Here is a 13,359-nt window from a genome sequence, read left to right on the forward strand (position 1 = left end):
TTCTCTAAATTTGCCTTGTGCTAATTAATCTAAGCTAAATGACTTCGCGATGTATGTCTGTCTTGCAGGTATTCTATTTAAATTTCGTGGTGCTGGACGCCACCTGTTCGCAAATGAACTACTAATGCTAAGTCGTTAATTCCTCGTTTCATCACTGCACTCATTAGTGTATTTCTGCAGCACCAACACGACAACTACATCTGTTGCACCTGTCATGGGTTAAATTTTCTGGTGGGTATTTCTGATGGTGAAATTCTCTCTAAAGCAATAAAATGTGTTGGGAGCATCAACCAATGTTTGGGACAAAGCTACTGCCTTCCATGAATCACTGGCTGGTCCTCTTTATATTTCTCTCGACTGCGTCTTGTCTTATGTCGTGAAGGATCACTATACCAAAAGAATGGAACAGCATGCCTGCATGAGCCGGTGAAGGTATCTGTGCTAATGGTTGAGCATATTTTGCTTATATGACTTGAGGTTTTTCACTTAATTTATTCTATGCTGATAAAAGGTCTCATTTCTTGCCTTGTTATCTTACTGTTATATTTGTTGATAAGATTGAAATGACTGATATTTTTCCAAAATAAATTATGACTCCGTTCTTTCATTTTATCCACAAACTCTCGATATGCTAGCATCTTCAAACATTTGTTATATTTGTTAATAACTACTTCATACTTTACTGTTATATCTTCTTGCCCACCCACCTCTTATTATACATTCAGACCAGTTTGAGATATTAATATCTCAACCTCGGTAAAAAGCTAAAGGACCATAATTGGGCCAGTTTGAGATATTAATATCTCAACCTCGGTAAAAAGCTAAAGGACCATAACTGAGTCAGGTTGAGATATTATTATATCTCAGCCTCATTTCTGTTAAAGGATTTCAATCAGGTTGTCAAGCCCGTTGCTAGTCTAATTTAACAACACCACCAAGAGTCAGGTGTATAGCAGGGGGGAGAGAAAGAGAGATATTACCCCTTCAAACATGAGAGTCGTGATTGTCATCATTGTTATCAAGGTATGCTTCTATCCGATTATGTAGATCTGCAAGGTTTTATTCACTCAATATCTTTAGTTTTGGTATAAAATTCCCAAATTTCTCTGTTGCTCCCCATTTGACATAAACACTTTTATCGTTGCAGGGCTGGTTTTACTTTAACTCATCTGGTGCTTGGAATTTGTTTCTTCCTATATAGTAGACCCCCTATATGCTAACTGTTTCATAAAGACTCTAAGAAAAGCAAAACTTTAGGTCCTACAGCGAGAAGGCTGAATCCTTCCAGAGTTTCTGTGAGTTAAATCAGGGTTCAAAAGATTACAAATATTTTGCACCAAATGAAATCAAGTTTCCTCCTTAATTCACTTTTAAATGCTAGTGAGAAGACATAGGTTTGTAGCCTAAAATTTCAGTTGGAAATGATTGAAAAACTAAAACTAAGGTAAATAACCCCATAACATGATTTTGTACCAGTGAGGCCTTGTACATAATGTATATATATACAACATATATATACATACATATATATATATATATATATATATATATATATATATTTCTATGTTTTTATGAATATAGATATGCACCACTGACATATCCTATAGATCGTTAATTTTGGTCCTCATATGTATCCATATGTGTCCCTTCTTAACAAATTCATTTAGTTTCAGTTCAAGACCTAACCTTTCTCTTTATGTTAGATTATTTTGTTTTGCAGCTAACTCAATTCTTGCAGGAAATGTCATTTAGCTTTAAAGACTACAATTTCAAACTCAATTCAAGTTGCAATAATCAGATCATAATGATAATTTACATTCCCTGTTTTAGATAGAATGAATGAAAATTGTAAATATCATAACTTGCTTGTTTTCATGCATCTTTTGTCTTTATTTCTATAATTCTCATAAATGGCAACATGAATGGCACGTGCACCATTTCGTAAGAGGTAATTAATCCTAAGTTCATGATTTACATCAATGGCCATAGTTAGGATGTAAACAAGACTTAGTATTTTTATCTTTTATAAAATAACATTGGATCCACATTGGACCCTTTTCCAGAAATCATCATATTTTCTTTAAATATTCTCCTCTTTTATCAGAATTTAATCTAAAATTAACTCAATATATATACCAATGGCCATAGTCAGGGTATATTGAGATTTAATTTCATTTTAAATTCTATAAAAGCACAAAAAAAATGTGTTTTATTCTTCACTTGAATTTAAATATGGTTATTATATAATATATTCAATGACCATAGTCAGGGATATATTATATCTTCAACCTCATTCTTAATTCATTTAAAGAATAGAATAGCTTTTCAAAATCCAATTTCAAAATTATTTAATTCATTTCATCATTTAGGGTAGAATTACATCATGTTTTCAAATTTTCTTTTTCAAAACTCTAAGTGATGTAAATATCTTCTTCAATCAATCTTCAATTCTTGTATAAACCAATTCATCTTTTCATTTTCAATTCTATTTCATTTTTTTAATCTTAAAGTCCAATTTAACTTTGAGATTTAAAATTCATTTTATATTTAAAAAATTCCAATTCAAAACAGATTTCAAAGTTCAATTTGACTTTGAAATTCCAAATTCAATTTATATCTAAAACTCTAATTCAAAGTTCAATTTAACTTTGAGATTCTTTTCATCTTCTAAATTCTAAATTCAAGCTTCAAATTCAAGTCCAATTTGACTTTGAAATTCATTTGTATATTCAAGATTCAAATTCTAAATTTTATTTTCTAAGTTCAATTCAAACTTGGAAGTTCTTGATTCATCTTTTGAATTTAACAAATCCAAATCCATTTTAGGATCCAGGATTCAACATTCATATTGGATCTCAAACTTCAGATCCAATTCCCCTTTAGGATCCAGAACCCAATTCTACTTTGGATCTCCAAACTTCATATCCAATTCCATTTTAGGATCCATAATCCAACTTCATCTCGGATCTCAAATTGCAGATCCGAATTCCATTTAGGATCCAGAACCCAACTTTACTTTGGATCTCAGACTTCAGATCCCAATTTCATCTTGGATTCCAAATCTTGAATCCAATTCCATTCAAAATTTCAGATTCAAATTCCATCTTGATTCCAATTCTTAAATCCAATTTCATTTTCATCTCAAATTTCAGATTCAACTCCCACTTCAGATTCTAAATCCAGAATTCGATTTTAAATCTCAACTCTATTTTAGAATCCAAACTTTGGATTCAAATTCCATCTTGAATTCTAGATTTCAAATCAACTTCTATTCCCAATTCCAATTCTTAAAACCAATTCCATTTCATCTCAAAATTCAAATCACATTCCCATTTAGGATTCTAAAACCAAGAATTCAATCTCCTCTTGAATTTCAACTCTATTTAGAATCCAGACTTTAGATTCAAATCCCATCTTAAATTTCAACTTTCAAATCAATCCTATTTAGATTTCCCACATTTCATTGTGATTTCAAAACTTCAAAGTTAGAATTCAATTCCATTTCATCTCTATTCTGATTCAAAGTCCATTTATGACTTTGAAATTTCCTTTCTTTTCCTTTTATCTCAACTTCAGAAGAAACATTCCTTTCAAAGTCAAGATTGGTTCTCAAACACTGATTATTCTAAAAACTTAGAACTTTAAATCTTAAGTTCTAAAGTTAGAAATCATTTTCTTCACTCTATCATCAGATTCATCTCAGAAACGCTTGGAAAATTTCAAATCATTTTCAAAAAGAGCATACATCTTCGCATTCGCACAAGCATGATTCTTTGTGCATTTAGACTTAGGATAAATTCTTAGATAATTTCTTAGCAAAGCAAAAGGCATGAATTCGACCCTTGGTTCGATTACCCCTGGTAAAGGTGCCAGGAACGGTCGAACCTCGTACCGACGAGTGGATCCCGTCTCCCAGTTTTCCCGCAAATATTTCAAAAACGGTGGCGAGTTATTTTTCATTTTCAAAAATTAAGGTCAAGTGAGACCTCGCAAAAGAATTCATCTTTCTCTTCTTTTCTTTTCTCTTCTTTTCTTTTCTCTTCTCTCTTTATTTTCTGTCTTTATTTTCTCCTTTCAAAAGGGAGGAAATAGGGGTTAGAAAGGAAAAGAGAAGGAAGAGAGAGAATATTACAAGAGGAAAAATTTTGCGATAATCACAGCCCAATTTACCAAAATATTTCCAAACAAAACATAAAGAGCCATAGAGAGATTTGTGGAATAGTAATCAAAAGATCGAATTTTAGGTAGAACATTGTGGGCAAGAATTCGTCCAGCAATGCGAGCGCGAGTTTGAAGATTGGTATTCTTGAAGGGAGGACAATGAGGTGCACCAGAAAGAAGAATTTGTTCAAAAATTCTTTCATCATTAAGTTCAATAGTATTGAAAAGAGTTTCTTAAGGTGGAATATCTAGGATTTGTCCAAGAAGTTTAGAATCAAACTCAATTTCAACATCACGAACAAGAGAGGAAATAAATCCAGTTTCATGATCAATTTTTAAATTAGTATAAAACAAATGGATCAATAAAGGATAATAAAGGGGGTCTGCACCAGCGTCAAAAAGGTGTGAAATGCCTGTGAATAATTCTCTGATTTTGTAGCGAGAAAAGAGATAAAACAAAACATTTCGACCTGGTAAAATAGGAAGTGCAGAAATTGATCCAAAGGTATCATGTAAAAGTGGATTTCTGAGTAGTCTAAGAGAAAATCCATGACGTGATTGTGGTGTAGATGGAAGAGAACCTTGTGTGGATGTTGTTTTTTGACGAGGCATGGTTGTTAAGAATGAAACAGATTCACATGTCAAAGAGAATCGATGTTGATGTCGGCTTTCCAATGACGTCCGGTGGGAGGAAAATGTCTTCCGGCATTGTAGAGGATAGCCAATGCTGCAGAATCACTTTTGTCGCAGCAAGGAGGTTTTGGCAAGAGATTAAAATCTCCTAGGGTTTGTGGAGGACGTTAGCCATCTGCCGAAGAAAAATTGGAGAAGCCTTCGTGCGATGCGGACAATGCTCCGTTGATACGCTGGAGAGGATTTGATGGACAATAGGCCTTCACCGATCATGATCTCTGTTAGTGGCCAAATCAATCGGCATGAGTAGTCCACCGAAAAGGGATGTCGAGTTTCCATGGATTTTAGGCAAGAGGGAAGAGGCGATAAAGGGTTTGGCGAACAGGAGGTGACGCGGTGGATGACGGCAGGTGAGAAGATGTTGTTGCAAGCGTCGCAAGTGTCGTCTCCTGTCACGGCAAGAGGATTCCTGCGAGAGGGAGTTCATCCGACACTCCTAGGGTTTTTGGAAGAGACAGAGGAGAGAGAGAGGGTTTTGTTTATGAAAAGGGGAAAACACATGGGCGTTAAAAACGAAACGGTGTGATTTTTAAACAAAAAAAATGAAGGGGTATCGGGTCCCTTAAAAAAAACTTAAAAAAAAACACGGGCATAAAAATGATTGCCCCTTTAAAAAAAATCCAAGGGATATCGGGTCCCTTCAGTTAAAATTTTAAAAAAATCATCATTCGACTAGAATTTTATCTGTCGACTAAAAATGTGCGATTTTGAGATTTTCAAAACAAAGCATTTTTTAAAAGCAAATTTTTAAATCTGAGAATGAGCAAATGCCTAGTTCTCTCCTAATTCTCATAAAATCTTCATTTTTAAGTAGTTTAGTGAAGATATTGGCATGTTGTTCATTAGTGGGTATAAAATTTAATGAAATATGTCCTTTTAAAACATGATCTCGTAAGAAATGATGTCTAACTTCAATATGCTTAGTTCTTGAGTGCTGAACAGGATTTTTCGAAAGATTTATAGCACTAGTGTTATCACAATAAATAATTGTTGTGGAGTAATTCAAACCAAAATCTTTTAAGGTTTGTTTCATCCATATTACTTGTGAACACGCTAAACTAGCCGCTATATATTATGCTTCAGTTATTGAGAGTGACACTGAATTTTGCTTTTTACTAAACCAAGAGACTAAGGAATGTCCTAAGAAATGACAAGTTCTGCTAGTACTCTTGCGATCAGATTTGCTTCCTGCAAAATTTGCAACACTATATGAAACTAAATCGAAGGAGGATGATTTTGGGTAAAACAAACCAAAATCTGAAGTATCTTTCAAGTATCGAAGAATTTGTTTTACTGCAGTTAAGTGAAATTCTTTCGGATTAGCTTAAAATCTAGCACACATACAAACACTAAACATTATATTAGGTCGACTAGCAGTTAAGTATAATAGAGATTCGATCATACCTCTATAGAGCTTAGTATCTACATTTTTACCATTTTCATCTTTGTCAAGAGAAGTAGTTATGTTCATAAGATTTCTTCTTGATTTCGATGAGTCCATCTCAAATCTCTTAATAAGTTCTTTTGTATACTTAGCCTCGTTGATGAAGATTCCTTCTTCAGTTTGCTTTATTTGAAGTCCAAGAAAGTAGTTTAATTCGCCCATTAAGCTCATTTCAAACTCTTCCTACATAGCTTTAGCAAATTCTTTACAAAGAGAATCATTAGTAGAACCAAATATTATGTCATCAACATAAATTTGCACAATAAGAATATCTGAATTAAGATTTTTAATAAATAAAGTGGAGTCTACCCGACCAATGGAAAAACCAGATTGTTCTAGAAAATTTCGTAGTCTTTCATACCATGCTCTTAGTGCTTGTTTGAGTCCGTACAAAGCTCTTTTTAATTTGTAGACTTTTTCTAGATATTTCTCATTTTCAAATCCTGGAGGTTTCTCTACATAAACTTCTTCATTGATGTGTCCATTTAAGAATGAAATCTTAACATCAATTTGATATAACTTAAAATTTATGTAACTAGCAAAAGCAAGCATCATTCGAATTGACTCCCATCGAGCCATTGGTGCATAGGTTTCATCAAAATCTATGCCTTCTTGATTATAGCCTTGTGCTACTAGTCTTGTTTTGTTTCGAATGACTTCGCCATTTTCATTCAGCTTATTTCGGAAGACCCATCTTGTTCCAATTACCGGATGATCCTTTGGTCTATCAACTAGATCTCATACATCATTCCTAGTAAATTGGTTAAGTTCTTCAGACATGGCCAAAAGCCAAAATTTATCATCACAAGCCTAATTGATATTCTTTGGTTCTATTTTAGATATGAAAGCAATATTTGTAATATATTGCAATTGCCTTCTAGTTTGGACACCACTTTTTATTTCTCCAATAATTTGCTCATGTGGATGATTAGGAACTTCTTTCCAACCCGGTGGAAGAGGAACATTTTCTTGAGAAGTGCTCTCTATCAAAGGTTCTTCTTGAAGTATGACTTCTTCTCCTTCGCTTAGAGTTATAACCTGCTCACAATTCTCATCAAATGCAACATGTAAAGATTATTCAATGTAAAATGTTCTTTTATTAAAAATACGATAAGCTTTGCTTCTAGAAGAATATCCAAGAAATATTGCTTCGTCTGATTTTGAATCAAACTTATCAAGATTATCTTTGGTATTTAACAAGAAGCATTTACTACCAAAAATTTTGAAATATGAGATCTTTGGTATATGATCATAATACAGTTCAAAACTTGTTTTATGTAAGATTGGTCGAATAAGAACACGGTTTAGAACATAACATGATGTATTTACTGCTTCAGCCCAAAAGTATTTTGGTAAATTTTTATCTTGAAGCATGGTTCTAGCACATTCTTGCAAAGTTTTATTCTTTCTTTCAACAACTCCATTTTGTGGAACTGCTCTAGAAAAAGCAAAGTTGTGAGATATACCATGTAAATCACAAAACTTTAGAAAATATTCATTTTCAAAATCACCACCATAATCACTACGAATTGTAATAATAGATGTAGATTTTTCATTTGTAATTCTTCTACAAAGTTTAGAAAATTCAGAAAAAGCATCATTTTTTCTTTTTAAAAAAATCACCCATGTAAATCGAGAATAATCATCTACTATAACAAAAGCATACTTGCTACTATTCTAACTTTGAATTCTAGATGGTCCAAATAGATCTAAATGTAAAAGTTCAAGAGAACGTTTTGTTGAAACTATATCTTTTGCTTTAAAAGAACTCTTGATTTGTTTACCCATTTGGCAAGCATCACATAAGTGGTCCTTCTTATATGGTATTCTAGTTAGGCCTCTTACAAGATCATTCTTGGATAACTTAGAAATTAATTTAAAGTTAACATGTCCAAGTCTCTTGTGCCATAACCATTGAATTTCATTTGAAACAATAAGGCATTTTTCATTAAAAGTGGGTAACTCATCTAGATAAAGTTCATATACATTATTTCTTCTTTTACCTTTAAAAATGATCTTTTTAAATTGAAAATCAGAAATTAAGCATAAATCATGTTCAAATGAAACATGAAAACCTTTATCACATAATTGACTAATGGATAACAAATTATGCATTAAACCATCTACTAAAAGAATATTTTCTATCAAGGGAAATTTTGGATTACCAATGTTACCAATACCGATTACTTTTCCCTTGTTATTGTCACCAAAGGTGACGGTTCCTCCATCCTTACTTTGGAGGGTGGAAAATAACTCCGGACTTCCAGTCATATGTTTGGAACAACCGCTGTCCAAGATCCATTTGCTCCTTATTTTGTGTACCTACAACAAAATTAGAAGACAAAGCATTTGACTCTTTTCTATTTTTGGGTCCATGAGAGTTAGTCTTAGGAACCCATATTCATTTGGATTTTGGTTTCCTTTGAGAATAAATATTCTTTCTATAAAAAGATTTAGCATTTCTAGAGTAATCATGTCTAGGCTTATAAGTTTTATAAGTACCATGATTAGATGCATTTCTATTATAACTAGAAAATAGAGTTCTTTGAGAATTTTGTCTTTGATTCTTCACCACATAGTTTGGTCTATTTTGAGTATCAAAGAAACTATATCCCAATCCGGTTTTGTTAACCGAGCATCTTTGAGAACCAAGAAGTCTTTCTAGATTCTCTTGGCCATTAGTGAACTTGGTCACTATAGAAAGAAGATATTTGATTTTTCTTTTAGACTTGTTATATCTTCTTGTAAGAGATTGGTTCTAATTCCAATTTCTTTTATCTCAAATGCTTGACAAGAGTTTTCCTTCTTAAGATCTTCTATCTCTTGAAGTAACACTTTGTTTTGAGAGTCAAGAGTTGAATTTTCAGTTTTTAACTCTTTATTTTTAGAACTTAGACTCTTAAATTTAGTATATAAATCATTGAATGCTTCTAATAAATCATTATACTCAAATTGACTTACCGAGTCTTCTTGTGCTACAAAGCACATGTTGGCAACTTCTTCATTAGATTCTTCATCAGAAGAGGAGTCACTATCATCCCAACTTGGTTGAAATGCCTTTTTCTTCTTGAATTGGTTCTTAGGCTTGATTTTGAGAAGAGGACAATCTTTCTTGATGTGTCCAGCTTTTTTGCAGTTAAAGCACTTGACTTCATTAGGATTGGAAGAATCCGTTTTCTTTACCTTTCTTTGAAATCTTTCCTTTTTGATGAATTTTTTGAATTGCCTTGTGATGAGGACAATATCTTCATCTTCTTTTGAATCTTCAAAGTCAAAGGTGGCCTTGAAAGCAAGAGATTTCTTCTTGGGTTCTTCTTCTTGTCTATCTTTAAGTTAAACTTCATATGCCATCAAATTATCAACTAAGCCTTCAAGAGAAAGGTTATTTAAATCATTGGCTTCCTTTATAGCTGTGGTCTTTCTCTCCCATTCAGGAGTTAAACACTTCAGGACTTTTCTAACTAAATCCACTTGCGAATATTCTTTCCCAAGGGATTTGAGAGTATTAGTAATATCGGTCATTCTTTTTACCATGTCCGATATAGACTCATTTTGCTTTATTTTAAATAATTCGAATTTATGAACCAAAGAAGCAATCTTAAATTCATTTACCTTTGACGTACCTTCATGAGTAACAAGAAGAGTATGCTAGATTTCATTTGTTGTAGAGCATTGAGAGATGCGATTGAACTCTACCTTGTCAACGGCACAATACAGCACATTCATGGCTTTGGCATTGAGTGAAGCAGTCTTTTTTTCTTCATCGGTCCATTGGCCGAAATCAATTGATGGTGTTTGGTACTTTTTTAAAACAACTCTCCAAATTTTGAGATCCATGGATTATAGGAATATCGTCATTCTTACTTTCTAATAGTCATTGTTTGTTCCGTCGAAGAGAGGAGGACGAACAAAGGAGCATCTTTCTTTGTTCTGAGATGATGTTGTTGTCATGCTAGATGATGGTAAGATCAAAATATAGCTAACCTGCTATAATACCAAATGAAAGTGCAGTAGGATCGAGGCAACGAGCATTAGAGGGGGGTGAATAGTGCTTTTAAATATTGTCTTTGGAATTATGACGGATTTTGAGATTCGCAAAGCAATCACACAAAAAACACAAGAATTTATCCTGGTTTGGTCTTTCAGACCTACATCCAGTCCCCAAGCAAAACCCGCTTGAGATTTTCACTATCGACCTTGTGTAACTACAAGATCATACAGACCAAATCAGGTCCCACTTTCAGTAACAAACCTACTGAAAGCAAACAACTCCTTTAAACCAAGGAGTCCTTTCCTTTTACAGAAAAATATGAAATAAGTAACTTACAATTAACCTACGAGCCCTTCTTATGAATGCAAATGGAATGCAATTAGCTTTTGAGGTTATTGAAATACTTAACTCACGAATTCACTATCTCTCAAAGGAATTTGAGTGAAAAACTGGAGTGAAAATATCAAGTGAGTGAGAAAATGAATATGAGTGAAAAGCAAAGAATAATTCAATGTAATTCGATTGGATTTGATTGATTTTGAGTGTGGAATGCACTCATGTTTATAGTTAAAAGATTTTATACGTTGAGGGTATGAAAGGGTGTCAAAACAGTCCATTTTTAATGATCAAAACGTTTGAAAAATGAAAAGACATGCCTTTTAAAAGTTTCAGGAAAAATGGCAAAATTAGTCGACTGAAATAGTAGTTAGTCGACTGAAATCAAATATTAGCAAACTGACAATTATCTTCGGTCGACTAATATGTTTATCATAGTCGTTTGAAAATCTGAAGTTTTGAAACTTATTCGACTAAAGAAAAAGTTAGTCGACTGATAATATCATCAATAAACTGAAAAACCTTTCAGTCGACTGCTGCTAAATTTTTCTAAAAACACACATTTTGTCCGGTCGACTGATAAAACCTTTAATCGACTGCTGCTAAATTTTCTGAAAACACATGTTCTGTCCGGTCGACTGATAAAACCTTCAGTTGATTAATTTGACAAAAATGACGTTTTGCTTAAAAAGTTTGGCGTGAGAAAGTTGGTCGACTGGTGAGTCTATTGGTCGACTAATAAACATGAAAAATTAAGTAAAGAGTTTTTAAAATGATTTTCATGAAGGGTTCTTTTAGAAAAGCTTTTCTAAAGACTTTTTAGGTGAAATGCAATCAAAATATGCACTCTAAGTAAGGCTCTTACAAGAATCTAAGACATTTAATGAATTTTACATTTACACACTAGTCTTCATAGATTCTTCATCAAATTCTTCAATTCTTGTCATCTTTCTTCATTGCCTTAGCTGAAATGCAGTTGATTCACTTGTTCATCATCAAAACCTTGTACTTAAAGTATCGTGTACGGCTTCATTGTCGTAACAAGTCACAAATTGAGCAGTGTTCTGGCTAGTCTTATGTGAAGCCAGAAGTTGATTGAAGATTTTGTGGCTTGGAAGTCGTTTTTGATCAAGGGTGGAACTAACAGATTGTCTGGTTTGACCATTCGATCAGAGTTTTGCCTAAGATTATCAAGGCACAAAAACAAGATGTACGTTATGAGAAGTTCATAGATTGAGCTCGTGAAGAGGGCTCAGTTTTTTGTGTTGATAATGATGGTAGTATTCGTATGAAGCATCGACTTTGGGTGCCAGATGACCCTGAGTTAAAGAGAGAGATTCTTGATGAGGCATATCTATCGAAGTATATAATTCATCTTGGTGGTACTAGGATGATCAAGGATCTATAGCAAAAGTATTGGTAGAACAGTATGAAGTGAGAAGTAGCAGCATACGTATCGAGGTGTTTGACTTGTCAGCAAATCACGATCGAGCACCAACGTCCTGGAGGTTCCATGCAGAGGATCGAGATTCTTCAATAGAAATGGGAAGATGTTACTATGGATTTCGTGATAAGTTTACCGTGAACCAGACGGAAACACGATGTAATTTGGGTAATTGTGGACAGACTCACCAAGTCTGCCCATTTCTTACCTATCCGGATCAGTCAGTCACTTGAAAGTTTATCCGACTTGTATATCTGAGAGATCGTACGGTTACACGGTGTGCCGATGTCTATTATTTTAGATCGTGATCTCAGATTCATGTCGCGATTGTGGGGACAGTTACAGTCAGCTTTGGGAACAAAGTTGAAGTTCAGTACTGCCTTTCACCCTCAGACTGATGGACAGTCAGAAAGAACGATTCAGACGTTAGAAGATATGTTGCGAGCTTATATGCTCGACTTGCAAGGTGAGTGGTATTCACACTTGTGTTTAGTTGAATTTGCCTACAACAACAGTTATCACACGAGTATCGGGATGGCTCTGTACGAAGCCTTATACGGGAGACCTTGCCGATCACCATCATATTGGGATGATATCAGCGATAGATTCAGTGAATCGTTGATTGTTCTTCAGCACTACACTCAGCAAGTGCAGAAGATTCGAGAGTGTTTGAAGGCAGCTCAAGATAGACAGAAGAGTTACGCCGCTAAGAGACGGCGAGAGCTCCATTTTGATGTTAGCAACATGGTTTCCATGAAGATATCACTGACGAAGAGTGTCTTTCATTTTAGAAAGAAAGGAAAATTGAGTCATAGATATGTTGGACCATTCAAGATTCTTGAGAGAATTGGAGAAGCAGCTTATCGAGTTGAGCTACCTCAGCAATATGCCCAGATTCATAATGTTTTTCATGTGTCAATGCTTAAGAATTATATTCTTGATCCATCACACATCATCTGATACGAAGACATAAAAGTACAAAAAGATTTGATGATAGTGAAGAAGCTTATCTAGATCATTGATCGTCGAGATCAAGTTTTGCATAACAAAACCATTCTGATGGTTAAAGTGTGTTGGCAACACCATGGCATCGAGGAATGCACATGGGAGCCTGAAGTGAGCATGAGGGAGAAATACCCTGATCTCTTTGTTGACTGATGTTTATAATTTCATGGACGAAATCCTTTTTAAGGAGGGTAGGGTGTAAGACCCTGAAATTTTTTGAGAAAATTATTCAATTTATGGTAGAATTTCAAAGTGTATGTATAAGCCTATGTATGCGTGTATATA

At 34.0% G+C, this 13,359-nt stretch overlaps 1 protein-coding gene across 1 annotated transcript; it reads left to right on the forward strand.

The window, feature by feature from the left end:
* Positions 1 to 12,603: 12,603 nt before the first annotated feature.
* Positions 12,604 to 13,029, forward strand: LOC149813193 (uncharacterized). The gene has a single exon (XM_089991077.1). It carries the CDS (start codon positions 12,604 to 12,606, stop codon positions 13,027 to 13,029), a length of 426 nt encoding a protein of 141 aa, XP_089847203.1.
* The last annotated feature ends 330 nt before the right edge of the window (positions 13,030 to 13,359 follow it).

This window comes from Nuphar pumila, chromosome 16 (genome assembly GCF_984573655.1).
Source record: "Nuphar pumila chromosome 16, dmNupPumi1.hap1.1, whole genome shotgun sequence".
In the NCBI taxonomy this organism is placed as follows: domain Eukaryota; kingdom Viridiplantae; phylum Streptophyta; class Magnoliopsida; order Nymphaeales; family Nymphaeaceae; genus Nuphar; species Nuphar pumila.